General features: G+C 48.4%; 2 protein-coding genes across 6 annotated transcripts in view; one reads left to right on the top strand and one right to left on the bottom strand.

Moving 5' to 3' along the window:
- Positions 1-3301, top strand: part of CCNB3 (cyclin B3) — a 46298-nt gene extending 42997 nt beyond the window's left edge. For all 4 annotated transcript variants that reach the window (XM_074278351.1, XM_074278350.1, XM_074278352.1 and 1 more), the window contains exon 12: positions 1476-3301. In XM_074278351.1, coding sequence (XP_074134452.1) covers positions 1476-1551 — 76 coding nt within the window. In that variant the 3' untranslated portion in view covers positions 1552-3301. The remainder of the gene's footprint in view (positions 1-1475) is intronic.
- Positions 3302-8972: 5671 nt separating this feature from the next.
- Positions 8973-25683, bottom strand: part of DGKK (diacylglycerol kinase kappa) — a 79986-nt gene continuing 63275 nt past the window's right edge. The window contains exons 21-26 of one of the 2 annotated variants that reach the window (XM_074278348.1): positions 18722-18842; positions 18036-18122; positions 15602-15724; positions 13616-13721; positions 10327-10457; positions 8973-9128 (exon numbers count right to left, since the gene is read on the bottom strand). In XM_074278348.1, coding sequence (XP_074134449.1) covers positions 9054-9128; positions 10327-10457; positions 13616-13721; positions 15602-15724; positions 18036-18122; positions 18722-18842 — 643 coding nt within the window. In that variant the 3' untranslated portion in view covers positions 8973-9053. The remainder of the gene's footprint in view (positions 9129-10326; positions 10458-13615; positions 13722-15601; positions 15725-18035; positions 18123-18721; positions 18843-25683) is intronic. The other variant, XM_074278347.1, reaches the window with a different exon arrangement.

Below are 25683 nucleotides of genomic sequence, written 5' to 3'. Positions count from 1 at the left end.
CTTTTATTGGAGCTTTCTGAAGATACCATTTTTTTTTTTTCTGCGATCAAGTTTCTCTTCTTTTTCTGGTTATCTTCCTTGGTGTTTTTGTATTTGTTTCTATATGCTTGCATGTTGTGTAGGAGTAGCAGTAAATAGCAGCTAAAATATGGTACTTTAAGGTTAGCAACAAATTCTTTTGCATATATCATCAATCAGTCAACATGGCATTAAGTGCCTACTATGTGCCAGGTGCTGTGCTAAGTGCTTATTTCTTTTGTTCCTCAAAATAACCCTATCCTCATTTTATAGATGAGGTAAAAAGATATCACTCTTCTGTTGATGAATTTTTAAGTGATGTGACTTTTTTATATGGAGGTTGATTGTCTTATCTTTTTGGAGCTTTTGGTGGTATATGGTACTCTAAATTTGAGGAAACTTTTTCTGGTTTTCCACTGGTTTTTTGAAATCTGGAAATCCCCCTCATTCCTCTTTTTTATTCTATTATTTCTGTTGAGATTTGAAATCTGTTCCTCCAAGTAATTTTTGATGTTTTTCTCAAGTTTTGCACTATAGCTCCTTGAATGTTGAATTGATAGAGGAATAAATCTTAAAATTAATTTGGTGTTTTGGGCTTGACCTAATTATGAACAGTGAATTTCTCATTTTTTGACTCCTTTATTTTTATAAAGAATTTTGCAATTTAATTTTTTGTATGTAACATATACCTGGTTTTTTTTGGTTGATAGTCTGCTAGAAATGATAACTTTTTTGTCAGTTTGTTTTCTACTCTGCTACTTTACTGTTATTTGTTTTTGATTATTAGTTTCTTTGCTGCTGCTTTTGAGTTTTCTTAATATAAAACATTTTGCCACTTGCAAATGTTTTTCTTCTTTTTTTTGTCAATAATACTACCTTGTGTTTTTCTTAGGTTGTAGCTATAGCTAGTATTTTCAGAACTGTCACATAATGGTGAGAATGGGACATTCTTGCTTTGCTCATGTTTGTTGGAAAGTTTGTGTTTCTCCATTGCAGAGCTTTTGCTTTGAGAGACTTTGGATCATATTTAAAAAGCTCCCTATCCTGTCTCTACTTTTTATAGCATCTTTCATAGAAATATCCTCTTTAGAATAATTTTGTTTCTTTGATTTATCCTTTGACCAGAAACCTCCCATTTAGGCCTGTATCTTTTATTTCTCTTTACTTCATTATTATTTTTGTGTTGTAGTCTGAAAAGCGATGTTTATTTCTGCCCTATTATGTTTGATTTCTTTCTGCCCTAGTCCATGATCTCTTTTTTTAAATGTGCCATGTGGTGGTGAGAATTAGATATACTTTAAACTGTCTCCATGTGCTAAAGCCTTTCATATTTGATTTGGGCGACTTTACAACAAATGTTAATAAGAAGCCTGACAAAATGCTGGAAAAATTAGATTTAAAGTATCTTTGGTGATTTCTGAACTACCTTCTCCCCTCCCCTCCCCCAATTCTTACAGAATATTCTTTGAAGTTGCTAAAACTCCTACTTTGGATATGCTGGAGCTGGAGGAGATTCTGAAGAACTCTGTCTGAAAAACAAAGCAAGGACTCATGGGGAGGCCAAGTCTAGCCTTGTAAATAGATTGTAAATATTTTGTCCTGTCTTTGCCTTCTTGTCAGTGTATCTGTCCCTTTCTTTCTGTCTAAACTCATTATTTTAAGGAAAACAAAAAAACCCATAACTTTTAAAGAAGAAATAGTTACGATGTTTTGATTAGAAACTAAATAAAATTTTGTTGAGTGCCTTCCTTCTTATTCTCCAGGGGCAGATGAGGTGTCGGAGAGTAGAAAACGACAGCCTCCTACCCTCCTTCTGGGGAATATGCCAAGGGCTGCTGGCATAAGGCAGTAATTCCTTCCCTGCTGGTAGCTGTCCCCACAGCCTGTCCTCTTCTAGTTTCTCCTTTTCTACCTCAAACTCTCTTCTATAATTCTCTAGTCACTGTTCAAGGAGAGAAATATTGCTACTTGGATATCAAGTTCAAGGGCACCTTCTAGCCCTTACCTGAGAGAGCTTCCCATGCCCAATAAATAGGCTTGAGAGCTAGAGCAGCCAGCAGTACGCATGATAACCATGCTTTACCTGGTGCTTTTCTGCGTTCTGCAGAACAATCTTTAGCACTTATTTTATGTATTCTATAAGCAACTATTCTCCTTTTCTTTCTGTAGTTTTGCTTTTAGTAGCTAGAAAGAATTCCTAGAGTTGGTAGTTCAGGAAACTGAGTAAAGAGCAGGTTGGGGAGGGCAGCACAAAGCATCCTTTCTCAGCCTGCTTATGAATTGTCAATTTGTTTGTTTTTCCTGTTCCCTTTTATTTGTATGTGACATCACTAATGCATTGGTCAGAGGTGCTTATGGAGGCTTTTAAATTGTGTCAAGTGTTGACTAACACTTTGAACTGATCTGTGTCTTCTGCTGATATCTAGCTTTAATGGCTAGAAAAGAAAATCTGTGCCATGGCCATCACTCTGTATCCATCGGGGGCAGGGATTGGAGATGAAAATTCAAATTATGCCACTGCCTCAAAATCCCAGTGGTTGGCAGGGTACGAGACGTCATTCTCCCATTCTCGAAGATGAGAAAGCTTGGGAATAGTAGTTTTGAAGTAATGGGGATCCTGTGCTAATTTGGCCAATTTCCTTTGTCTTTTTCTACCTCTCTCTGCTAGAGGTGCTAATGTACCATGAATGGCTAAAGAATTAGGCTGGGCTTGAGGCCAGAAGCTTGGAAATGACAGCAGTAAAGCCATGATTCATCAAAAGAGGAAGTTCGTTGCTGTTTCATTAGAGTGGTCCAGTATTAACCTCTGGCTGATAGCTTTAGGGGGTGTGAATTTATATACAATTGAAGCACCTGCTTCCCAGGCCCTACTCTGTTCTTTGGCCTCCAGAGCCACAGTGGAGGGCATTGAGAGAGACTGTGTTAGAGAGGAGGGGTGTAGACCCTCAAAGATGTTTCTGTAGTTGTCCACCAAAGTGTCCTTGTGCCCTTCCATATTATAAAGGGACTGGGGCTGTTGCCTCTCAGCCAGCTTCTACCTACTTTGCTGCAAGCCAGTATAGATCTTGCCTCTGTGTGCTCCCCTTCACCAAGCCCTTTATTGCCCTAGGAATAAGGAAGAGAGACGCCTGTACTGTGGCTTTTTTTTTTTTTTTTTTTTTTTTAGTAGCCCCCTTCCATCAGAGTTCTGTGCACTGGCCTTTTATTTGTCCTTATTTATGTTTTATTATATGTTTTGGCTTAAAAAGTTTATTTGAAATTTAATAAAGAAGTTTGAAGAACAGTACTCTAGTTGTTTTTATAGTCTTAGGCCCAAATTCCAATAACTTGTGACTACTTTTTAGCAGTGGAACTTGACTTAAAGAATATAACTACTGTGTAATGTAAAGGAGAGGGGTAAGTATCCCAAAATAATATCCTGAAGGCTGATTTCAGTCAGGAAAAAAAAAAAGCTGGATTTTCAACAAAAGAATTGCAAATTGGAATTCTTCAAAAGAATCTAGAGATGGACAAGAAAGTTTCTTCTTGATAACTGGTAAATAAGTACAATTATCTCATGCTGATATGGTACAAGGTTATTGTTTAGGTCTTAGCCTAAAACAGTTATTAAGAAAGTGAGATTCAGAAGCTAACAAACGCTCCATTTTTAGGGATAAGGGCAGCTTAAAGAGGTAAAACAAGGGAAGGAACAAGTAAATTATAATATTCCTTTACAAATTAATCTGGATGAGGGGGGGAAGAGGAAGTGACACAGGAGGGGCAAGAGGGAGGGGATCTAGAGCTGGTATTCCAATCTGGCTTAGGTGTGAATAGAAAGGGAATACCAATTTCTTTGGTCTCTTGAAGGGGGTTTGGTGGGGCTTGGGGAAGTTGCTTAAGGATAAGTGGAAGGATGTCGATGATGATAGGAAGCTGGTTCTCTTCTACAGAAGAGAATACAATGGAGTGCCATTGTTCCTGGCATGAACTATGGCAGAAAGGGTAAAGCCTTATCACAGACTTCTTTGGAGGGGAATGATGGATTCCAAACAAAGGTCCTGCTTTCTATCACATTTTTTAAAAAAGTAGGGGGTGTGGTTTTCCAATGAGTGCAGGGTCTCCATGTGGATTCACAGATAGGAGGATGGGGGATGTACTGGGCTCAGTAATGGAAAAGATAGGAAGTAAAGAAGATGCCAATTCTAATGACTTTTCTGAGCCCATAAAAAGCAGAATGAATAAGATAACAAAACCCAGCAATTCAGTGTGTGTAAAAAAAGAAATCTACAACTACAGATGTAATAATATGGGGGGGAAAAGAATACGACAAGGAAGCTGAACTGAGGTAAGTACAGCCACCACTCTGGGCTTGGGAGAAAAGAAAAGGGAAGTATAAGTTAGTGGAGCCGGTTTGGGGGGATTATAGGTATAGAATGTGGCAGATACCGCCATTGTGTCGGATGGTTTTTCCTTGTTACAAGGAAATTTTCCTTAGGTGGTAGTGGTGGATGTCCCAAAATGGCCATATCTAAAGCCAAAAGACATTAATAATGCTTGTAAATGACTTTCACAAAACAACCTATATTGAAAGTGATTTCCCCCAGAGCAGCCATGGGTACAGCAGCAGGTAGCATACTCATTAGGTCAGTGTCCTTGAAGAGGAGAGCTTGCTATGTTTCTCTACAGGAGCTTGGAATCCACGATCGATTGCCCTTGAAATAACTCACAAAAAATCCAAGACTGTACATTTAACCATTTATTAGTGGCCTGAAACACAAGCGCAACTTTGTTTAAATCCTGGACTGATGTTATATTGGGGAGGAGGGGCTGGTGCGGATTTGTGGACATAATTTTATTTGACTTTTGATATTCTCTTTGCCACTTCACCATCCAGCTTCCTCCCTCCAGTCCGGCTCTACTGCTGAACAGGAGCCTTGGAAAACAAACAAGCAAACAAACGAAAACCCCCCAAACACAACGGAAACCAACAGAGATTACAGGTCAGCAGACAAATACAGAGGAATGAGCGCAATTTCACCGAGTACATTAAGCACAGCAGTTCTTAGGGAGAAGGTCGCAGGTTGGGGTAGGCAAGTGTGTTCCATACTGTTAACTGTTTTTCATCACTGCTTTTACTGTGGGGCAGCTAACTTGTAAGCATACTCATGTAGGAAGCCGGCAGCTGCCTGGCTCCCAGGGTTGTCCCCAACCTGGTGATCCTAGTGCTCAGAGGCAGCCAGAGACCCTCTGTAGAGGCTTTTTGGAGCCTTGAGCGGCTAATCCTTTCTCAGCCTCTGATCTCACCACTTACTGACCCCACTGCTAATGACACAACTTGTAATGAAACCGAGGGGGAACAATGTACATAAATCTTCAACTCTTCAATCCCTGCCCTGTCCTTTTGCCTACACAAATGGGGCTTCTTAGTTTAGAGAAAAGTTGGGCCTTTGCAACTTTGCCATTTGTGGATGACACCTCCTCCCCAGTCCCAATCCTACAACATTAAGGCCACCTGTCCTTCCATACTGCTGAAAAGCAGCTTAGGGAATTACATTAAGAATCTATAGGAACAATCACCCCATGAAGTAACCCACCCCTTATTTGCCTGAAATGGTGTCTCTGAAGGTGATAAAGATGGAGATGGATGGTGAGGGCCTGGTCCCATTGCCCAAGAAATTATATTACAGCACTGCTTCAGCGAGACCCCTGAGGGGCTAAATCACTCCTGGGGCCCAAGGGCAGCCCCTGTGAAGGAGGGAGCCGATCTTGCTTTGTTCCAAGCACTGGGCTGGTCCAGGCAGAGCAGGTGCTCAGCAGGTTCCTTTCCTTGGCACCCTGAACCTGCCAGGAGGACTGGCTGAATATCAGGGTAGGAGGAAAAGACGATGGAAACTGAGCTAGCAAGCAGTACCTGCTCAGGGCCCTCCTTCCTCCTTCCTTCCCATCAATGGTGATTCTCACTCTAACACAAGGCTTTCTCCATGCTTGGCCTGCAGCCAGGCCAGTTCCATTCTGACTTGGGGAAGGAAGAATAGAGGATTCTGGAGGGCCAAGGATTTGGGGATGTGGATACTGGCTAGATCAACAATAGCGCACAGCACAAAGTTAGCATCTATATTAGCATCTGAACAAAATGAAAAAGAGCTACATTCAGTGTGGCCACCATTGGGGGGGAAAAGCAACAAAAGAATCCCAACTCTGCCTAGACTCCCAAGATCAACAGTAACCCCGGCCTAATGGCCTCTCCATGCATGTGCCTCTGCACGGACACGTGTGCATATGTGTATGCACACGTGTCCATGCCGGGGACACGGGCAGCTTGGCCCTGGAGGTAGGGGCGTCAATAAAGGGAAAAGGCTTTTAGCCCCAGAGGAGCCTAGGAGGGGGGGGGGCAGTTAAAGCAAAAATCTCTGAGATGGCTCATCTCGGGGACAAATAAATTAATGCTGTAGGTGCTTAAATAAAATTTTAAATATTTTCTTCTGTCTATTTACAATTCTTTCTTCTTTAGATTTATGGCTAGAGCTATTTTTTGGCATCACAACTAGACAAGACGGCAGGAGGGACTTTTTTTCCCCATTTGTTGTTTTGAGCTCCCCGTTTTCAAGTTGGAAAAGTGTCCAGGACTCCCATCTGATGTATCCCAACGATCCAGCCAGACGCAGGGAAGAGCTCTGCCTTAGTCTTGAGGTATGGAGAGGCCATCTTTCTAGCTCCCAGCCAAAGGTCTCGATTGGTTTGGGGGCAGAGGGGGGAGAAATTTGTGGACATTCTAGGGCTTGTTTCATGGGGCCTTGGGGCATCTCCCCTCTCTAGATGCTAGGGCCCGGCCGGATTTACCTTTTACACAAAATCCCAAGCAATTTTAGGGTTGGGAACAAGAGGGATTTTGGTTTTGTTCTTCATTAGAAGGTAGAGAGGGCCTCCATTCACGGAGGCTCCCAGTCACCTGCTGTTGCTGTGTAACCTCAAACTCCAATGCAGAGGTACACTGGGCTGCAGAGGCGCTGCTCTGATAGTCTCTCTTTGCTGTGAAAGCCAGCAAGAGGGAAACAGCCTAGCAACTCTCAGGTGATCTGGGACCATCCAAGCAGCTAGTCTGGGAAATTCAGGACTGGCTTCTTGGGATGGTACCCATCCTAGCCTTGAGGGTAGAGACCCATGAGAGCTCTTGGATCCCAGACTTCAAGGCCTGTTGGTGGGAGAGGAGAGGAATGGGTGGGGAGGGGAGGAACTGGAAAGGAATAAAGAGGGAAGGGAGGAAAAGAAGTAAGTGAGGGGAGGAGGAAAGGGAAGGGGAAAGGGGGAAGAAGTGTGAGGGAGGGGAAGGGGGAAGAGGTGTGAGGGAGGGGAAAGGAGGGGAAGGGTGAGGGAGGGGAAGGGGGAAGAGGTGTGAGGGAGGGGAAGGGGGAAGAGGTGTGAGGGAGGGGGAGGGAAGGGAAGGGGGAAGAGGTGTGAGGGAGGGGGAGGGAAGGGAAGGGGGAAGAGGTGTGAGGGAGGGGGAGGGAAGGGAAGGGGGAAGAGGTGTGAGGGAGGGGGAGGGAGGGGAAGGAGGAATAAGTGGGAGGAGGGAGGGAGGGGAAGGGGAAGAGGTGTGAGGAGGGAGGGTGAAGGGAGGGGAAGGGGGAGAGTTGGGAAGGGGAAGGGAGCAGGTCCTAATTGATGTACAGTCCAGCACAAATAGCTTTGACCTTTATACTCCCCTGTCCAGGGCCTGGCTTAGAACTGGGAGAGTGGAACAGAAGCAGCCTGGACTCGGTCTCAGCGGTGGCTTTGAAGGCTCCATAAGGATGGATCAGACACCGCAGCTATGTCGGAAGTAGGAACGTTGAAGGGGATGCCCAGAAGTCTGAGGTTCCTGGGCATGGCAGTAAGTTACAGAAGAACTTTATCAGGAGCCTTAGAAACTGAGTTGTGTTTTCAGTTCTTAAAAAAATATATACATCTCTCCATCTAGCTATCTCTCTATCTTTTCATAATCTATACAGCAGCACAAGGGTGAATGACTCTTTTTGGCTCAAAAAGCCAGCCAGAATGCAAGCGAAGCACTGGCGGACAGCATGCAAGCTTGGGTCAAGGCAGCGGGGGTTCTTAAAGTTTCTGGAGACTCCATCAAGTTACTAGTGATGAGCAGCAGTCGGCAGAGTGGGCCATTCACCTACAATCAGCACTGGACTCTAAATGGCCCATCAGGTACCTGATCAAGGCTATTCACAAGCATGCACGCAGACACAGACACACACACACATACCCCCCCCCCCCCATTTCCCTCCCCCCCCACCCTACTCCCTGCCAAGCACATATATATACATATACATATATATATATATATATACATATATGTACATATATACACGCACACAGGCAGCATAGACTACTTGCAGAGTCTGCAAGTCACATCTACAAGAAAGGCATAGTTTTTGACATGCGTGGTGAGTCTCCAGAGGGGGTCAAGGTAGCACAATTAAGCTTAGGCCACTGATGGGGGCTCAACTCAGGGATAATAAAGGATGCAGCCATGTAATTAAGGCTAGGGGAGAAGCCCCTAGGACCTAGTTCCCATCCTCCGTGGCACAAAGCCTCTCCTTCCTCCTTCCTTTAGTAATTGACTCTAAAGGGAAGGTCAAAGACATTTCAGTATCCCAAGTCACAAAATCTGCCAGGTGACCCTGACCAATCAAGGAAAAACACTATTTCCAAAGCACTCAAAGAAGGCCATTCTTCTAGATCCCAGGTATATACAGAAGCTTAACTCATTTAACCAGAGCCAGTCAAGAAGCACAGAGAGGGAGAACTGAAGAACAACTCCATCCAACGATCTTTGGCCAATATGGAAATGTAAACCTCTAAGGAAACCTGATAAAGTTGAGAACATCATGTTAGTAGAAAGGATTGTCTGACAGCCCTACTGAGGGTCCATGTCTGTTCTGGAATAATTGAGTTCGTAATCATTATATGGGTATAGAGTCGTCGTCATTGTCATTGTTGTCATCGGCGTGGTTGTCATCAGTCCGCAAGGTGGCTTTGGGTAAGGAGTTTCAAGCTCCTTTGGCATTTCACAGGTCCTGGCTTATGTCTTTAATTCCTTGAAGGATCTTCTTCACGTGGCCAACCTTTCTGATCCCTAAATCCTTTATGGGGAGGGAGGGAAAGAAAGAAGAAGTTAGCTTGCTGACAGCTACCCAATCAGTTGGGCCAGGTAAGAGAGAGCGTAGGCCCTGATGAACTTGTGGCTTCCCCACCGTGCCAAACCCCGGTTGGTAGCAGCCAAGCCATCAGATGAAAGTGCCTGGGGCTAGGGCACTTCCTTGAGCTGAACTCTCAGATGTCTGCTGCGTGCTAGAAAGGAGTACTGGGATGTGCAGCGTGCTTTATGGAATAATTAAAGGGAGAGGTGGCTGTGGTCTGTTCTGGGCCAGGGGGTGAGGGAGGGAGTTATTGGAGTCCTTGGGTGAGGCTGGAGAAGGACACTGTCTTTGGATCAGCAGTCCTTCCTTCTTGTCTCTAGTCCCAATCATTTTTGTACTTTATCTGGAAGGAAGGCTGGCTCAGCTCATTCCCAAGCCCTGTGACATCTTGGACCTGAGGTAGGGTTAGGCGCTATCTGTGCTAAGTTACCTGTCTGCCATGCTAGCCCCATTTACTTTTGTTTGAGGTTCTCCATCATTTTTGAGCAAGGTTTTTAGTGCCAAGGTTCCCATTATATTCTCATGCCTTTGCCTCATGGGAACAGCTCAGAGAAAGGGCTTAGCCTTGCTCACTGACTTGGTGGCTCCATCCGGTCTCTCGGTTTCCTCATCAGTGTTTGCTACTAGTGAATATGTTTAAGATGGTCAGGTGAGAAATGTTTCACGTTCAGAACAAGGCCAAGAATGGAAGAGGTGGGCTGTGGATGGATATCTCTAGTGGATGAGACCACCGTGGTGATTGCTTAGTGGGTAGAAACAGATGGAAACTCAGAGCCCACCACAGAGCATCGTAAGAGCAAGAGGACTAGATTCAAGGAGAGAGAAACTCCCCGAGGGTGAGGTAAAGCTGGTAATGATAAGAACAGGTAGAAGCCTATCTGCGGCCCTCTCCCTCTCACTGCAGAAAGACAAAAGTCTTCGTTGGGATGAGGATTCAGCTAGCCGAGTCCTCCAGCTAGCGCTTTTCCTTTTCTGTGACAGAGCCCAGAGGCCTCTTGGTTCTTACCAAATCTCGGCAAGGAAGGACAAAAATCAAAGTCAGCTTGGCCAGGGGATCATGCCAAGGCTAGGTCACTTGTGGCCAGCGTGGATGCCAATGGGACAGCTACCATTTCTGGAAAACGGGGGCATTTGTGAATACCTTCAAATCTCGTCTCTCCAGCAGGATCAGCTCTGAGCCCTGGATTTCATGGCGGGTAAAAATGTCTTTGTACTCCCCTAAACCAAGTGCGTCCAGCCAAGAAGCCACTTCCTCAGGGCCCCATTTGTCCACTAGCAAAAAGGAAAATGACAGATGACCAACTTATTGAGAAGAACAACGAGAAGGGACCAAGAGTAGTACGTGCAGAGAGAGAGAAATACACAGAGAAGGTAAGTGAAGCACAAGCAGACCAAGAGGAGGAATCAGAACAAGTTGGTAAGAGGTGTTGGCAGACAGCAGCAGCAAGCAGCAGCAGCAGCAGCAGCAGCAGCAGCAAGCAGCAGCGAGCAAGCTTAGACTTAGGTTTCTTGAGGCATAAGAAGCCATCAAGTCCTAGGATGGTCCAAAGGCCTTAGCTTTGTCCGATGGATGAGGGCTTGTTCAAATTACATGACTCTTGAGGAGAGTGAAGTGGCTTGTCTCTTTTTATACTTGGTGGTCCCTGATCTAGTGCAAGGCACACAGCACAGGCACAGTGCACGCTGATGGAATTGGCTTGGACGCTGGCTGGATTTTTTTTCTCCCTCCCATACCTTCAAGGGTAGGGATCCTGTTTCCCTCACACAGCTGTCAGGGCTAAAGAGCTAAGTGGCAAACAAGCCGGCTCTGACAGTCACCAGTTGGCCTTGTAGGCAATAAAAGAGGTAGGCTAGAGCAGGGGTCGCTGCTTGGCCACCACCTTAGTGGGATGACAGGCAAGCTCTTGGCAGTTCGGGGCATGTAGGCCAGTTGGTGACTCCACAAGCTTGGATAATAGGGTTAGGGACCTAAGGCAAATGAACTTCCTGGGCCTACTCTTCAGCAAATCTCCAGGGAGGTGGATTTTATAATGCTGAAGCTGTTTCTGGCCCTCCCTCATTCAGGTGGGCCAGGCTGTCTAGAGTTTCTCCACAGCCTCATTTAAAGAAACACTGCACTCCTTACTGTCTCTGGCAGACACGTATCAGGAAGGGCCCAAGAAAACTGGCAGCTGTGACCGTAGCTGTTCACATCCTGAAGTCTTATCAGATGTCTTGGCAGCCTGAAAGTTGCAATCCTCAGATCAGTGGTGTTTGGCTCTGGCTTTGCCATCATATGTCTAAGTGCTGCCAGAACCCCAAAATTTGGGGTTCTGGCCATTCTCTGGGTGACTGTCTCTAGTGTGTGCCTTATTGGAAATTTTGCTTGTTCCTTCTGACAGTGGTTCAGGGCTTGGCCACCATTTAAGTCAAAGATAACCTCGAGGTAAGAACATCAAGAATGAGTTGTCAAAAAAAAAAAAAAAATCCAAAAAAATCTTGACAGGAAAATAACTTGTGTGCAGTGGGCACATCACATTTGCACAATTGGCTGGAGTTCAGAGGCAAGGGGATGGGGGAGAAGGTGCGAAATGCAGCAGACAAGCAAGAGATTCCTGAAATGGCCATGCTAGAGTTCAGGAACAGCTGGCGAGACCCAGGAAAGGGAAAGAAGCAAGAGAAGTTCCCCCTGTGTGTCCCTCCCAGCCTTCCCAGGGCTAGTCCCAGAACTGGAGGAATTTTGGTCATTTTTATGTGGGGTCGATCCCTGCTGCATCAGTGCTCTCCCAAATGCCTCCACTATAAAAGGACCAAACAGACTGACGGTCCCTTGGAATTCTTAGCCATTTGTTTGCATGAGGATCCCTCCAGGCGGTCCACGGCCAAAGGCCTGCTCGGACCTTGGCCATGTTCACCCTTGAATGGTGGTCAAAGAAAAAGTGACACAGGAGCAAAGGGGCTCCCCTAGGCAGCCAGGCTTCCTCTGTCTCCTGATGGTCTATCTTCTGGCCTGGCTTGGAAGTGTTTGGAGGGGGGGATGCTGTAATCCCTGCCTCCACACCTGTGCTCTGTGAGGGGCTCAGTTCTCTCTGGGTAATGAGCTCTGGGCTTAGTGAGGGGGCACTTCCCCACCTACCCATATACCCACAGATCTCAGAGCTCACAAAGGCCTCTTCTCATCTATGCCCTATCCTGATTTCATTTGTTTGCTTGAAAATTTGGCCCAGCCTATGTGGTTACATGGGTGCAGAAAAAAAGAGAAGAAGGGAGAGAGGGGAGGAGAGAGACAAACACAGACAGACAGAGAGACAGATGGAGAGAAGAGAAACAGAAAGAGGGTGGAGAGAGAGACGGGGGAGGGGGAGAAGAAGAGGTAGAGAGGAAAGGAAGCTCGGAGGGCAGAGAAGGGGCACCATTGGGTCTGTCTTCAGCTCTCTCCTTGATGGGCAGCCTGGCCACAGGTTTTTGTCAAAAAGGTTTGAGGTGGAGGAGCCAATAGGATAATTCAAGTATCTCCCTGTTGCCAACTAGTGACATTATAAGGAATCATAAAAGGGTCACTTGGAACCCAATCCTTCAGGATACAGGCCAGACTAGAGGGTGAGCTCCCCCCAGGCTCTTCCGTGCTGGGCTGGCCTTCTGCCTCTCACCTTCTAGCCTCTTCGCCTGATCTTTGTTCCTCCCTGCTCAGGGGGTCGTAGCACTAGCACAGACGAGCTCTGGCAAGGGTGGTCATGGGCTCTTAGCACCTGGGCTAAGGCGTTCTCTCTCCTCATCAGCTCAGTCAACATGGCACTGGAATACCAAGGCCTGAAAGTCTCCCCCTGCCCTTCCTCTTCACCTGGGTAGGCCCAAAACGGGAAGAAAGAAACCCAGCTGAAGGGCTTTGAGTTCCAGGGAAAATGAAATTTAGAAGGCCCAGAGAGAGAGAGAGAGCATGAGTGTGCAAGTGAGTAAGCCCCACTTGGCTCTCTCTGTTAAAGAGCCTTTACAAAAGCAAATCTGTCTGCCAGGATTAGAAGCTTGTCTTGCTCCAGGCATAGGGAGGAAGCCAGGTTTGACTAGGAGAGGTATCTAAGGATGGCTCTTTAGCCATATTTTGGCCTGAGGGGAACAGCATTAGGCAGAGCGGAGAAATAATTGACTGCTTTCTTTCAACAGGTTGACGAGAGTCAGCTCCAAGGGAAACCTGCCCTGCAGCCTCCTGTCTTGTGGAGAAAGTCAAGGGAGGAAACAGAATTTCCATGTCACCTCAAGCCCTCGTGACAGTTCTGGGATCCCTTGGAGCTGTCCAAGATGGCACTTTTTGAACTTGCTTCATCTTGTCTGCACACTTGGAGGATGGGGAACAATGACTTTCTCTTCTCCCTTTCCTGCCAGCCCCGTGTATCTCTAGAGCTCAGCCTCGGGAAAACCAACTCCATCCCCACAGTTGTGGCAAAGGGACTTACCTGAGACGGAACTGCTCCATTTGACCTTGTGGGACTTGCTTTTCCTTCCTCTGGAGATGTTCAGACGCAACCTGAAGCTGCCCTTGCTAGCGTGTCCCAAGCTCTCCTGGACCAGAGACACACAAGAGGGTTGGTTTTTGTACCTTCTCAAGAGGCTAGCAAGGGCTTGGGCCAAAGCCAACTGCCCCAAGGTCCGCTTATGCACTGAAATGTTTTGAATTATCCTATGTTGGCACCTAGAAGCCATCCAGTCCAAGCCCTCATTTTATAGATGAAGAAATTGGGGCCTGCCCATGGAATTAACATTTCTCAAGGTCATATGGCAGTGAGAATCAAAAAGCAGAATGTTGATCCATATTTAAAGGTAGCCATAGTCTCTGGCTATACTGCCAGATGGGCATCCCAGCATTGGTACTTTCTGCTGATATTTCCTCTTTGGGGGCTGCTTTATTTTCTACTGCCTTGCTGCCCTCTTGGGGGAAGTTGACAAGAGGCAGACCGATTTGAAGTAAGGACAAATTTCCCAACTCCAAGGACTGCCTCAGAATGTCTTGGGCTGCTGAGCCAGTGGCCATGTCCTCTTGGGAGGCTGGGGCCAGGTGCCGGTCTGTTGTGTCCTCCTTCAGATTGCCATCAGCGGCCTCTGAAGTCACTCCCTTCCCCCTTTAGGAATCCGTCATTCTGTGAATGTTGGGTTTAGGCAGCTTTGCCCCTCTCCCCTCCCCTGGCCTTTTACCAAGTTCATCTCTATTAGCACATGGGGCAGCAGAGGGACCAGGAAGCGGCACAGAGCAACTCGGCCTCCTTGGACAGAGACTGTGTAAGAAAGACTAAGGCTTATTCCTCCTAGGGCCTGCTGGTTTAAGACCAAGAGAAAGAAACATGTGTCCACCTTCAGGGGCTTGGCCACATTTCAGGAAGGACATTAAGAAGCTGGAGTGCCTTCAGAGGAGACTGAGCACGGCCATTGTGGAGCCAGAAGTGACCCTAAGGGATGGAGAAGTCAACGACAGGAAGGCCTTTGTTCAAGAATGTTAAGTGGCAAAGCCTCTGGCTCTGATGCAGCGCTGTCAGCTAAGCTCACCTGAAGGAACAGGTAAGAGCCCAGAGAAGGCTGGGGGAGTGGGGAGGGGGGCTGGCTTCCATCAGGTTATCATCAGGTCGGCTCTGCTTGGCCCCTAGGGGCTGAACCAGGAGCAATGGAGGGAGGGGTAGCAGGAACGACAGAAGTTGCAAGGAGGCAGATTTAGGCCGGCTGCAAGGAAGAGCTTCTTCCCAAGGAGAGCTATCCTTGAGTGGCCTGGATGCTCTCCATCAGGAGCTGAGGGGGCTCTCCATCACTGGGGGACTCCAAGTCAAAGGTGGCTGACCTTTGGGGTGGGGGGGAAGATTTTAGAGGGGATTTTTGCTTGAGAATGGGTAGAACTTGACAGCATGAGAAGAAGCGCCCTTTTAACTTGTAGCCTCTATGGTTTGGTCCCCAAATGAACAAACTATTTTCCAGTTTTGTGACACAATTTAAAAAAATCATCACATGTCCATGATGTGCCTGTAGCCATTTGCCATCCATCTCTGCTCAGGTACCCCCAGAGCTTGCACTATTCCTGTCTCCTGGAGAAGGTCAAAGGGCCAGGGTTGGGGTGAAGGGAAGGAAGCTTGGAAACAGCTGAGACAGAGTGGGACCAAAAAAGTGCCGGTGCTTTTCCTCTTCCTTTCCACTTAGACTTGGGGGACATCCAGACCCCAACACCCCTTCTCAGAAAGGCCCTCTCTGCACTGAAAAGACAAACTCCAGATCATGAGAGTGCTAACTTAGCACAGTGCCTGGCACACAGTGGGTGTTTAATAGGTGTAAGCTGATTATGAGAGTTTCAGCCCCTGTATCCCTCTATCCCCAGCATCCAGTGAATGAGGACAAAGTGAAGGAAGCCCCACAGCTTTCAGTCACCCTGTTCCTTTGGGGCTCCATCAAGAAGACACACTCACCTCTTCAGTGACGGCATTGAGGATTGGTGCCATCCAATGGATTTCAGACACTTTCTCCAGCTCCTGGCTGACATTGGCTAGGGCAACCTGCAGCCCCTCCTCCCGCCGGGGGCTGTCCAGCTGCTGTAGGGATGGAAGCACATGGAATGAGCTTGTGCCAACTTGGAGGTCCGAGGCTCTGTGTTCTCTGCTACACGTTCTGAGGTAACTTGCCGTGGCAGAGGGGGTCTAGAGAGATGTCTGGAGAGGAGCTGGGCCCATGTCCTGCCTCTCAGAGTGGCATAAGGCTATCGGGCAACTTTTAAGGCCCTGCTTTGGGTCTCACTGTCAAGTACCATCCGCTCTACACCAGGGAACAGAACAGTATTGATGCGGCCCTGTCTTCTGAGCCAGAAACATTTGGTGAGGGTGTTAGGCTCAAAAAGCAGAGGGACTACATTAGATTTAGTGCTTGAAGGGATCTCTGCTTTAGGGTTAGAGGTCACTGATTCTACTGTTCTCATTGTCCAGACACTGAAGCTCAGAGCCTAATGTTGAACGGTTTCTGTCACAGAGCTGGGGGGTTCACAGCCTTGGCCTGTCTCTGAAATCCAAGGTCGTTTGCTGACCATGCCAGGGCTTGTCTTTTACCTGAATGCTGTTGGAATGTTCCCCAATTTCTCATCTGGATGCTGAGATCTGAAGGGGCCTGAGGATAGTCCCTCCAGACCCAGCTGGTCCCACGCCTGTCTCCTAATGGAAGTCATGGCATATTCTACCCCCTAAATCCAGGTCCTCGATGACTACTCTCTCTGGCCCCGGGGTCACATCCACTCCAGAGTAGCTAAGCCCTGAATGGCCAGCACGTGTCGGGATGTTTGTGTTCCTGGGACCATCAAGTAGATGGAAGAGATAGGCAGTGATGGCACTGGCCTGAGGCCTCTTATCTCTTTGGCCTGGGACCCACTTTCAGTTGGACTCCCTGGTAGGAACTCGATGGGCTGGCAGGTTATGTGGATGGGTGATTAGGAAAGCCAGTAGCATAAAACATCAGCGACTGAAACACTGGTAGGATGGGCAGACCTGGAGAAGCCTGGGAGTATTGGAGGGCCTTAGGGAGTCAGGCAGAGACACAGCGAACTTGGCAGCCCCGGGGAAAAGGTCCCCAAGCAAAACTGAAGATGAAAGGAATTGTTCCAGTTGTATCTGAACAACTGGATTCTCTGCCCCAGGAGATGGCCCCTGAAATGTGGATCTCTCCAACTGTTTGGTGGCTACACCGACGTGGAGACTACCCCGAGTGAGGTCTCTCTGGTAGGTAGCCGGAAGGTGATGGCAATGCCCTCCTTTGCCCTCACCCTGTCCAGGTCTGGAGACCCCAGCCTGAGGAGGGCTGTCAGGATGTTGAAGTACCCACCACATGAGGAAGACAAGACTTAGAACAAGACAGGGAATGGTATTCATTGTTTTCAAGGTCCTAAAGGGTGTTTTGTCTTGAGGAGAAGGGACTAGTCTAGATCCATTTGGTCCCCAAGGCAGCATTAGGAGTTTGGGGGGGGGGAGTTGTAGAGGAGCAGGTTCAGGCCAGATTTCAGGATGAATGTGCTAACAATGAGAACTGTCCCCTGTCTTCTAGCCCTCCTTCCTGAGCTTGAGCTACCACCAAGGAGGGGCTGCCCTGTCTGTAGGCCTTCAGGTAAGGGCTCGTTGTTGGCTGGGGTTGGGAATCACAGTTTGGATCAGGGTGTGGCTGGCTGCCTCTGAGGTTCTTCCCACCTTTCGCTTTCCTTCCCCTCTCTTGGGTGCCAGGCTGGTCCTTGGCAAAACTGGAAGAGGTGGGGGGAGAGCCAAGTTCTGGGCCCCCACCCCCGCCCTCCCTGTGGTGCAAAGGAAAATCCAAGGGTTTGAGGTCAAATCTCAGCTCTGTTCTAGGTCACACCATCTCTTGGGGGACACTTTGTTAGGATCTCCACGCTTCTACTCTTGCCTTCTGTGACCTTCCATCTCTCTCTGTGCCTCTGTTGCTGTCGTGTTTGTTGTGGCTATTAACAGACATGTGCCTGTCGCCTGGAAGGATGTTGGTGTCTGAAGCATAACCTCTGGAGAGGGTTCTAGGAGGGCAGGGGCATTGGGGAATAGATCTAATGCTATACACGGGGCATTCTTCTGTTCTCCCTTATGTGGGGCTGTACCAAGCCCCTGTCACGTGGCATTGTGGGAACCCTACTCGTTGCCTGGCTAAGCCCTGGCTTTGAAGTCAGAGGAGCTGTGTTCAAAAAACAGCTCTGCCTGCCTGTGTGACTTTCTCCTTTCTGGGCCTCTGAGATCCTTCCTAGCTCCAGAACTAGGAAGCTCTAATTGTGAGGTTGAACTTGAACTTTCAACCTTATCACACCCTGACCCTTGTCTCTCCTAATTGCTGCCAACTTCTCCACTGCCCATCCTCTCTACTCACCAGCTTCCCTTCCACGTAAGCTCTGGCTTCATTGTACAAAGCTTTCACACTAATCGAAACTTCCACAGCTGAGTTTCTGCTCAGGCTCTGCAAGGGGCAGAGGTAAAGAGAGAAAAGTCAGGAAACATGGCATCCCAAGGACTGAAAGGAGCTGGCGGGGTGACCAGGGAGTGGGGCCACTCTGCCATCTGGTCCAATTTGGCTCTTCTCTTTGACTCCTTCCCAGGAAGGAGCTTTGCCCTTGGTATCAAGAGTCACCAGAGCAAGTCTAGGACTTGGGTTGCTGACTCAGTTGCTGTGTCAAAATGGAAGGCACTCTAGGCTTTGGGGCTGAGTGGAGGCCCAAGGGTTTCTTTTTCTCTCCCCCCTCTCCCCCAATCAACTTTCTTTCAACTGGATCCTCCCATAGCATGGGAGTCCTTGGACCCAACCCAGGAGTTAGCTTTTTGAGCACTGAAGGTGTCGTTAAAGGCCTACAAATGTGTCCCTTGTCCCTTTTGGGATTGGCAATTAGTAGAAAGTCCAGCTGCTTCTGAGGCGCATGCTGGTCCCGGACCTTTATTTCTCAGTTGCTTACCCTTTGGCTGTGTGTGTATGTGTGTACACAAACGCAAGTGCCTACCCTGCCCCCAACCAAGCCCCAGTCCTCTCTTCCCTGCCCTGCATCGCTCCCATCCCCGCCTCACCTCAGGGCTGCTGCCGCTGCGTTTGCTGGGCAGCACTTCGGTCAGGGCTGAGGCACAGCCGTTCACTGAGTGGGCTAGCTCCTGCTCTATGGCCTTGTGGATCTTGGCCACTTCTCGGATCCTGCAACCAAGTCAAGGGGAGAGGTGAGACATCCTCACTTGGGAGCCTAGAGATGACCATGTCCTTGGGGTACATCATGACATGAGAAAGAAAGCGGGCCATGCTACACTCCTGAGAGAAGCCACGGGCAACTCTCAGCGACACCACACTGGCGGGTGGGGTGGGAGGCGGCGCCAGGCATCACTGAGCCACGTAAAAAGGGCTTAGGCTCCGGGGAAGCCACATCCTGAACCATCATCACATTCAGAATGGTGTCACTGGGGCCCCCTTGGTCACGGCTGCAATAGGTCCAAAGTCAAGGATGCTGATAGACAGTTTGAGTACCAGTTGAGTAGTTTGGTTTTGGAGTAACCCAAGAAGCTTAAACTAGAGTTTAACACATCCCTCTCGGGGGCTTCTTGATACTGTTGGCTGGCCAGGAACCTGGCCTGTCAAGGGGGAAAAGCAGAAGAAAACTGGGTGCTGGATGGGGCGTCCTACAGTGGAAGGGGAAGGAGGACGAAGCAGCGGGGGAGTCAAGCCCCTAGCCTCTGTTGGTTTCCTGGGTGTCCCCAGCTTAGGAGCTGGGTGGCCCTCTACCGGCCATCACAGCTCAGATCTTTGCCACAAAAACTGAGGACAGCCAGTGAAACTACTGAGCCCGTGGGAACTTGGATGGTGCCTATCTGGACTTGTTTCCCAGGAGGTGGCACCTTGTCCCTTAAGGCCTCGACCTCATTGCCTCCACACCCTGTGGAGAAGAGCCCGGAAAAGGCCAGCTCCTAAGATCCCTGACTTGTTCTTGAGGAGAGGCAGGGCCTCTGACTCATGCCCTGGTGGAGGAGCATGTGGCCATGCCCTGAGCTATCCGCTCAGAGGGCCAGCACCATCCCAGGTGGGCACTGGGGATGACTGGCACACCTGCTCTGAGGGTCCTCCCTTTCTTTTGTCATCTCATGTGCTGCTGGGGAAAGGGGGAGGGGCTAAACTAAGAGGCCTCCATGCTCATCTCAGTGCTTCCCTGTGCTAGGTTCAGCCCAACAGGGGCCCTTCCCTTGTTCTCTTGGTTGGCGGTGGCTTAATGCTACTCTCCCTGGGCCCTTAGGATCTCTCGGGGCGCTCACAGGGTTCCAGACCTTGCAGTAAGTCCTAGCCTAGAGGGTCCCCCAATTTATTATTTCTAACAGGATGTAATCGAGGCAGGCATGGGGTTCTTGCCGGAGCAATAGTCCCAGCCCAAAAGGTCCCCTGATTTACGAGTCAGTTACAGGATTGATGGATTGTCCCTCTAAGGATAGTGACTATCCCCTGACAGGTGGCAGTCCCCCAGAATCAGACCTACTCAGGCAACTGATAGATGGGGGGGAATCTCGAGGTCAATTCTTGCATTCTGGATACAGAGGCCCTTGGCAGATGGGCTTGGCCTTATTCCAGAAGACTCCTGGGTTGTTCCCCTTCGGCATCTACCAGTTACTGAGGGTCATCTCCCAGAAGCCCACTCCTGCTTATGCCCCACCACTTTTATGCATAACAGACAATAGCAAGCTTCGGATGGGAGCCACGCAATTTAAATGCCAACCAAAAGTCAAGGGGGGGAATTCCCATTACCGAACCCGGGTTTGTCTTTCACTCTGGGGGGCAAGTTACCATAAAACCACCTTGCTTGCCGTGTCAGATGTTCTGGGTTTAAGGGGATGATTTTCTGAGGCCGGAGAAGTGACGGGATGCTCCGGTCTGTTCCCCGTCGAGTAACGAATGTTCTCCATAACGGGTGGTTATATGGTAAGTCTGCCGGTGCAGCAGAGGAACGAAAAGACAACCCACGCACAACACTTACGTATCCTAGTGAAGTGTTTTGAAGGATATAGGTACGGCCGGCCAGGTCTCAGATGCAGAATCGAGAACTAAGGACACGGGTGTTGTGGTGCTTCTAGAGGGGAGACTGTATCCTTGTCCGGGCCTGAAGAGCAAGTCTCACACCAACCATCTGTGCCATGCACGCGCCGGTGTCCCAACATCAGGTCGTGACATGCAGTCGCACAAAAGGGGGCATCTGACTTTCTCTCTTAGAGAAAAAGCTCCATCTCTGCCAGGTGCTGGTGAGGTCTCGTCAGTTGCCCTGTGTCTTAGGGAGTCGGGGGCAAAGGCTGGTGGTGACGGGAGTGGCCAGACAGGGGTTACAACATGTGACCCTTAGTTTTACTCCAAGCCTGTGGCAGGGGTCTGTGAGACCCTTGTGTCCGCCCCTTCCCAAGGGTAGAGGGACGCCGGAATGATGGCTCTCCTTGCCCAGATGGTCATGATCTGCAGAACATTTGGACTTTATTGGACACAGAGGGGACTCTCAACAGTGTTGTGTAGGCAGATAGAGACACTGAGCACAAGCAATTGACAAAAGCCAAGGTGCCCTGCCTTGGCCACTGGTGCCAGGGCCAACTCCTTAACAAGTGACTCGGGGCTTTTCTCAGCAGAAAAGCAGGTAGAGACAACAGGGCCACTAAGCAAGAGAGCTCCCACCTTTCTCTGCCCATAGTGGCCATTCCCCCATCGGGGCAGCCGAGATGGCGGCATTGAATGGCATCTGTGAACACAATCCACACCTAAAGAGGGAGACATTCCCCCAAAGGGTGTGCAAACGCCAGGCCTACAACAAGAAGCCCGCACCTCGGGTTTCATTGATGCTAGGAACTTCCTGGGGTGAAAGCTTCCTCCACTAATGCAGGAGAGCATCTTGGAACCTTGAGAGAGGGGCTTGAGGCACTGAGGGTCAAAGAGACTGAGCTAGTACTTCCGAGTCCTACATTTGTGTGTATGTGTAGGTGTGAGTACACATGTGCACGTTTGTGTACATATCATGGAAGACTAAAGAAGACCGGGTGAATTGGTGCAAATCCCAGCTACCAAATAGGATCTCATGTAGGCGGAAGCCATCCCAAATTCACATGGGCAAGAAGAAAGATTCTCCAAATAAAGGCTTAAGGGTCTGGAAAGCCACCTTATTGTACAGAGGAGGAAAACGGGCCCAGAGAAGGAGGGAAGGAGGCTAAGGAGGGGGAGAAGAGAAGAAAAGCAAGGAGAAAGGAGAGGGGGGAGGGAAAAGAAGGTGAAAAGGAGGAAAGGGAAAAGAGGAAGGAGTTGAAAGAGGGAAGGGGAGAGAGGGATGAGGGCGAAGGGAAAGGAAGGTGAAAGGGTGAGGAGGGAAGAGAAGGAAGATGAAGGAAGGAGAGAAAAAGCAGGGAGGGAGGGAGAACAGGTAATAGGGACAGAGGAGAGCAAAGAAGAGGGAGGAGAAGGAAAAGGGGAGAGGGGAGAATAGAAGAAGGTGGTAGGGAAGGAAACAGGAGAGAAGATGAAGGTGGTAGGGAGAAAAGGAGAAGGAAGGGAGGTGAGAAAGGAAGATGAAAGGGATAGAGAAGGAAGGTAAAAGGGAAGGAAAGTAGCACAAGAGTTAAGTGGGAGAGAGTGAAGGGAGGGAGAGAAGAAAGATGAAGCAGAAGAAAGGTGGTGGTGAGAAGAAGATAGGAAATGAAAGTGGGAGGGAAAAGATGGAGGAAATGAAGGAAGCAGGGAGAAAAGTATTGAGGGAAGAAAGGTAGTGGAAGGAGAGAAGAAGGGAGGGAGAAGAAAGGTGATGGACAGGTGAGAAGGTGAAAAGGAGAGGAAGGTAAGAGGAAGATGGGAAGGAAGAGGTGGGAGGAAAGGGAGAGAGGAGAAAGGAAGATGACAGGGAAAAGGTGGGAGGAAACAAGGAAGGTGAAAGGAAGAAAGGGACTGAGAAAGATGGCAGGGGGGAGAAAAAAGATGGAGAAAGAAGGTGAAAGGAAGGCGGAGAAGAATGGTGGCAGGGAGGAAGGAGAAAAAGGAAAGTAGAGTGGGAGGAAAAGAGGAAGATGGAGAGGAAGGAAGGGAGAGATGAAGTTGGGAAGGAGGGATATTGAAGATAAAAGGGACAGAGGTAGAACTGAGGAAGAAGAAAGACGTGAAGAGGCAAAAAAGGTGTGAGGGAGGGAAGGAATGAGGGAGAAAAGGAGGAAGAAAGAAAAGGCATAGAAGGTGAAAGGAAGGAAAAGGAACGAGAAACGGAGCAAGAAGAAAGGCGAAAGGATGGACAGAGGGAAGAAGGGAGGGAGAGAACAGAAGGAAGGTGGTAGGAGGGAGGAAAGAAGGTGAAAGGAAATGAGCAGAGGAAGGAGGATGGTGAAAGGTAGGAAAAGAAAGGGAAGAGAAGTAGATGAGAGAAATGAAAGGGAACAGAAAGAAGGTGAAAGGTAAGAGGGTCAAAGGAACGGGAGGAAAGAAGAAAATAAAGGGAATGAGAGCAAAGGAAGCAAGTAAAAAGGAACAGAAGGACGGTGGAAAAGGCAGAAATGAAAGGGATGAGAAAGGAACAGAAGAATGAAGATAAGAGGAAAACAAGGATACAGGGGATAAAAGTAAGGTGAAAGGGAAGGAGAGAGGAAAGGAAGGAATGGTAAAAGAAGGACGGAAGGAGAAATGAAAAACAGGAGGAGGGAACAAGTAAGATGGAAGAGATGGAAGGTGGAAGGAAAGGAGGGCACAGGAAAGAAGAGGGATGGTGAGGAAAGGAACAGAAGGAAGGTGAAAAGGAAGAGCAAAGGAAGGGTGTGAAAGAATACAGGAACAGAAGATAGGAAAGGGGGAAGCAAAGGAAACAAGAAAGGAAGGCAGGTGAGGGAAGGAGAGGAAAAGTAAGGTGGGAGGGATGAGAATGAAAGGAGAGGAAGAGAAGGTAGGGAGGAGGAAGGAATAAAAATGGAAAGCAGGCATAAGAGGTAGAAAAGTGACAGGGACAGAAGAGGAAGGAAGGAAACAGGAAAAATAAAGGAATGGAGAAGAAAGGAGGGAAAAGGGAGAAGATGCAGGTAAAAAGGAAGAGAGACTAAGGAGGGAAAAGAAGAAGAGTGGCAAGAAAGAAACAGGAATGGGGGGAAAGATGGCAGAGGAAGGAGGAAAGGAAGATGAAAGAATAGAGGCAGAAGGGAGGGAGGTGGGAGGAAGGAAGGAACAAGAATGTGAAGCTGGGAAGAAAGGTGAATGAAGCAGAAAAAGAAGGTAAGTGGAAGGGCTGGAGAAAATGAAGGGGAAGGAGGAGAGAAGAACCAGAAGGTTCTGCTCTCTCCTTCCTTGTCTTCTCTCTCCTACCCCTCTTTCCCCTTTCTTCTGTTCCCTTACTCCCTCTTTCCTGTGTCCTCCCTCTCCTTCCCTTGCCCCTTCCTTTTACCCTCCTTCCTTTGCTCTCTCTTCGTTCATCTTACTTCTGCTCCTTCCTTCCCATTAATTAATTAACCTAATTTCTTCTGTCCCCTCCTCCTTCCTTTGCTCTCTCCTCATTCATCTTCCTTCCCTTCTCTTCTTTCCTCTTGCTGCTTCTGCTTTCACCTTCGGTTCTCCCTCCTCCTTTTCTTTGCTCTCCTTTGCTCCGTTTCCCCTTCTTTCTTTCCTTTCACCTTCCTTCTGTTTCCTCTTTACTCCTTTCCGCCTTCTCTTCTTCTCTTCCTTCCACCTAAATTCTGTTTTCTCCCTGCCTCTTTCACCTTCCTTCTGTTTCCTCCCTTTCATTCTCCTAACTTCTGTTACTTCAATCCCTCCATCTTGTCTACTTTCCTCCCATCTTCCTCTTCTTTCCCTCCTTTCCTCTTCTCTTCCCTTTCCCCTCATTTTTTCTATTTCCTTCCTCCTTCCTTTCCCCCTTCCTCCTTCCTTTGCTCTCTCCTCGTTCATCTTCCTTCCCTTTTCTTCTTTCCTCTTGCTTCTTTCTCTCTTTCTTTTCCTCCCTCTCTCCTTTCCCTTCACCTAACTTATGTTTCTTCCTCCTTTCTTTCCTCACTGTCTTTAACCTTCCTTCTGTTCCCCCTCTCTCTCCTTCTCTCCTTTCCTCCCTCTCATTCACCTAACTTCTATTAGCTCAATCCCTGTATCTTGTCTACTTTGTTCTCCCTTCTGTTCCCTCCTTCTCCTCTTTCCCTTCACCCTCCTTCCTTTGCTCTCTCTTCCTCCATCTTCTTTTGCTCCTTCCTTCCCTTTCTTTCCTTTCCATCAATTAATTAACCTAATTTCTTCTGTCCCCTCCTTCCTCCTTCCTTTGCTCTTTCCTCATTCATCTTCCTTCTGCTTTCACCTTACTTCTATTCTATCCCTCCTCCTTTTCTTTGCTCTCCTTTCCTCCATGTTTCCCCTTCTTTCTTTCACCTTCCTTCTGTTCCTTCTCTTCTCTCCTTTCCTCCCTCTCATTCTCCTAACTTCTTCTGTTATTCAATCCCTTCCTCCTGTCTTCCTCTTCCTTCTGTTCGCTTTCTCCCTCCTCTTTCCCTCCCTTCTGTTCTTTTCTTCTTGTACACGTTACTTCTGTTCACTCCCTTCCGCTTCTCCTCTTCCCTGCTCCCTCCCCATTCACCTTCCTTCCCTTCTCTTCTTTTTCTCCTTGCTTACCTCTTCCCTCCTTCTTTTCCTCTCCTTTCCCCCTTCCTTTTTCTGTCACCTCCCCTCATTCTTCTCTCCATCTTCTTTCCTCCCTCTCTCTTCTCTGTCCCCTTCCCTCACTCCTTCCTCCTCTCTCCCTCCTGTTCCCACCTTTTTTTTCCTTCCTTCCTTTCCTCTCTCCTTCCCTTTCCTTATTTCTTCTCTTTATTCCTTTCCTCTGCGGCTTTCTCTCTTTCACTTTCCTTCCTCTCACTTCTTCCCTTTCTCTCTTCCCTCTGTCTCTCTTTCACCTTCCCTCTTTTTCTCTCTTCCTCCCCTCCCACTTGGGAGGGAGGAGGGAGGGAGAGGGGGAGGAGGGAGGAGGGAGGGGGAGGGAGGGAGGAGGGAGGGAGAGGGGGAGGGAGGGAGGGAGGGAGAGGGG

The sequence above is a fragment of the Sminthopsis crassicaudata genome, chromosome X (assembly GCF_048593235.1).
Source record: "Sminthopsis crassicaudata isolate SCR6 chromosome X, ASM4859323v1, whole genome shotgun sequence".
In the NCBI taxonomy this organism is placed as follows: Eukaryota; Metazoa; Chordata; class Mammalia; order Dasyuromorphia; family Dasyuridae; genus Sminthopsis; species Sminthopsis crassicaudata.
The sequence above is the reverse complement of the archived record's forward strand: the minus strand, read 5'-3'. Positions and strand labels throughout refer to the sequence as shown.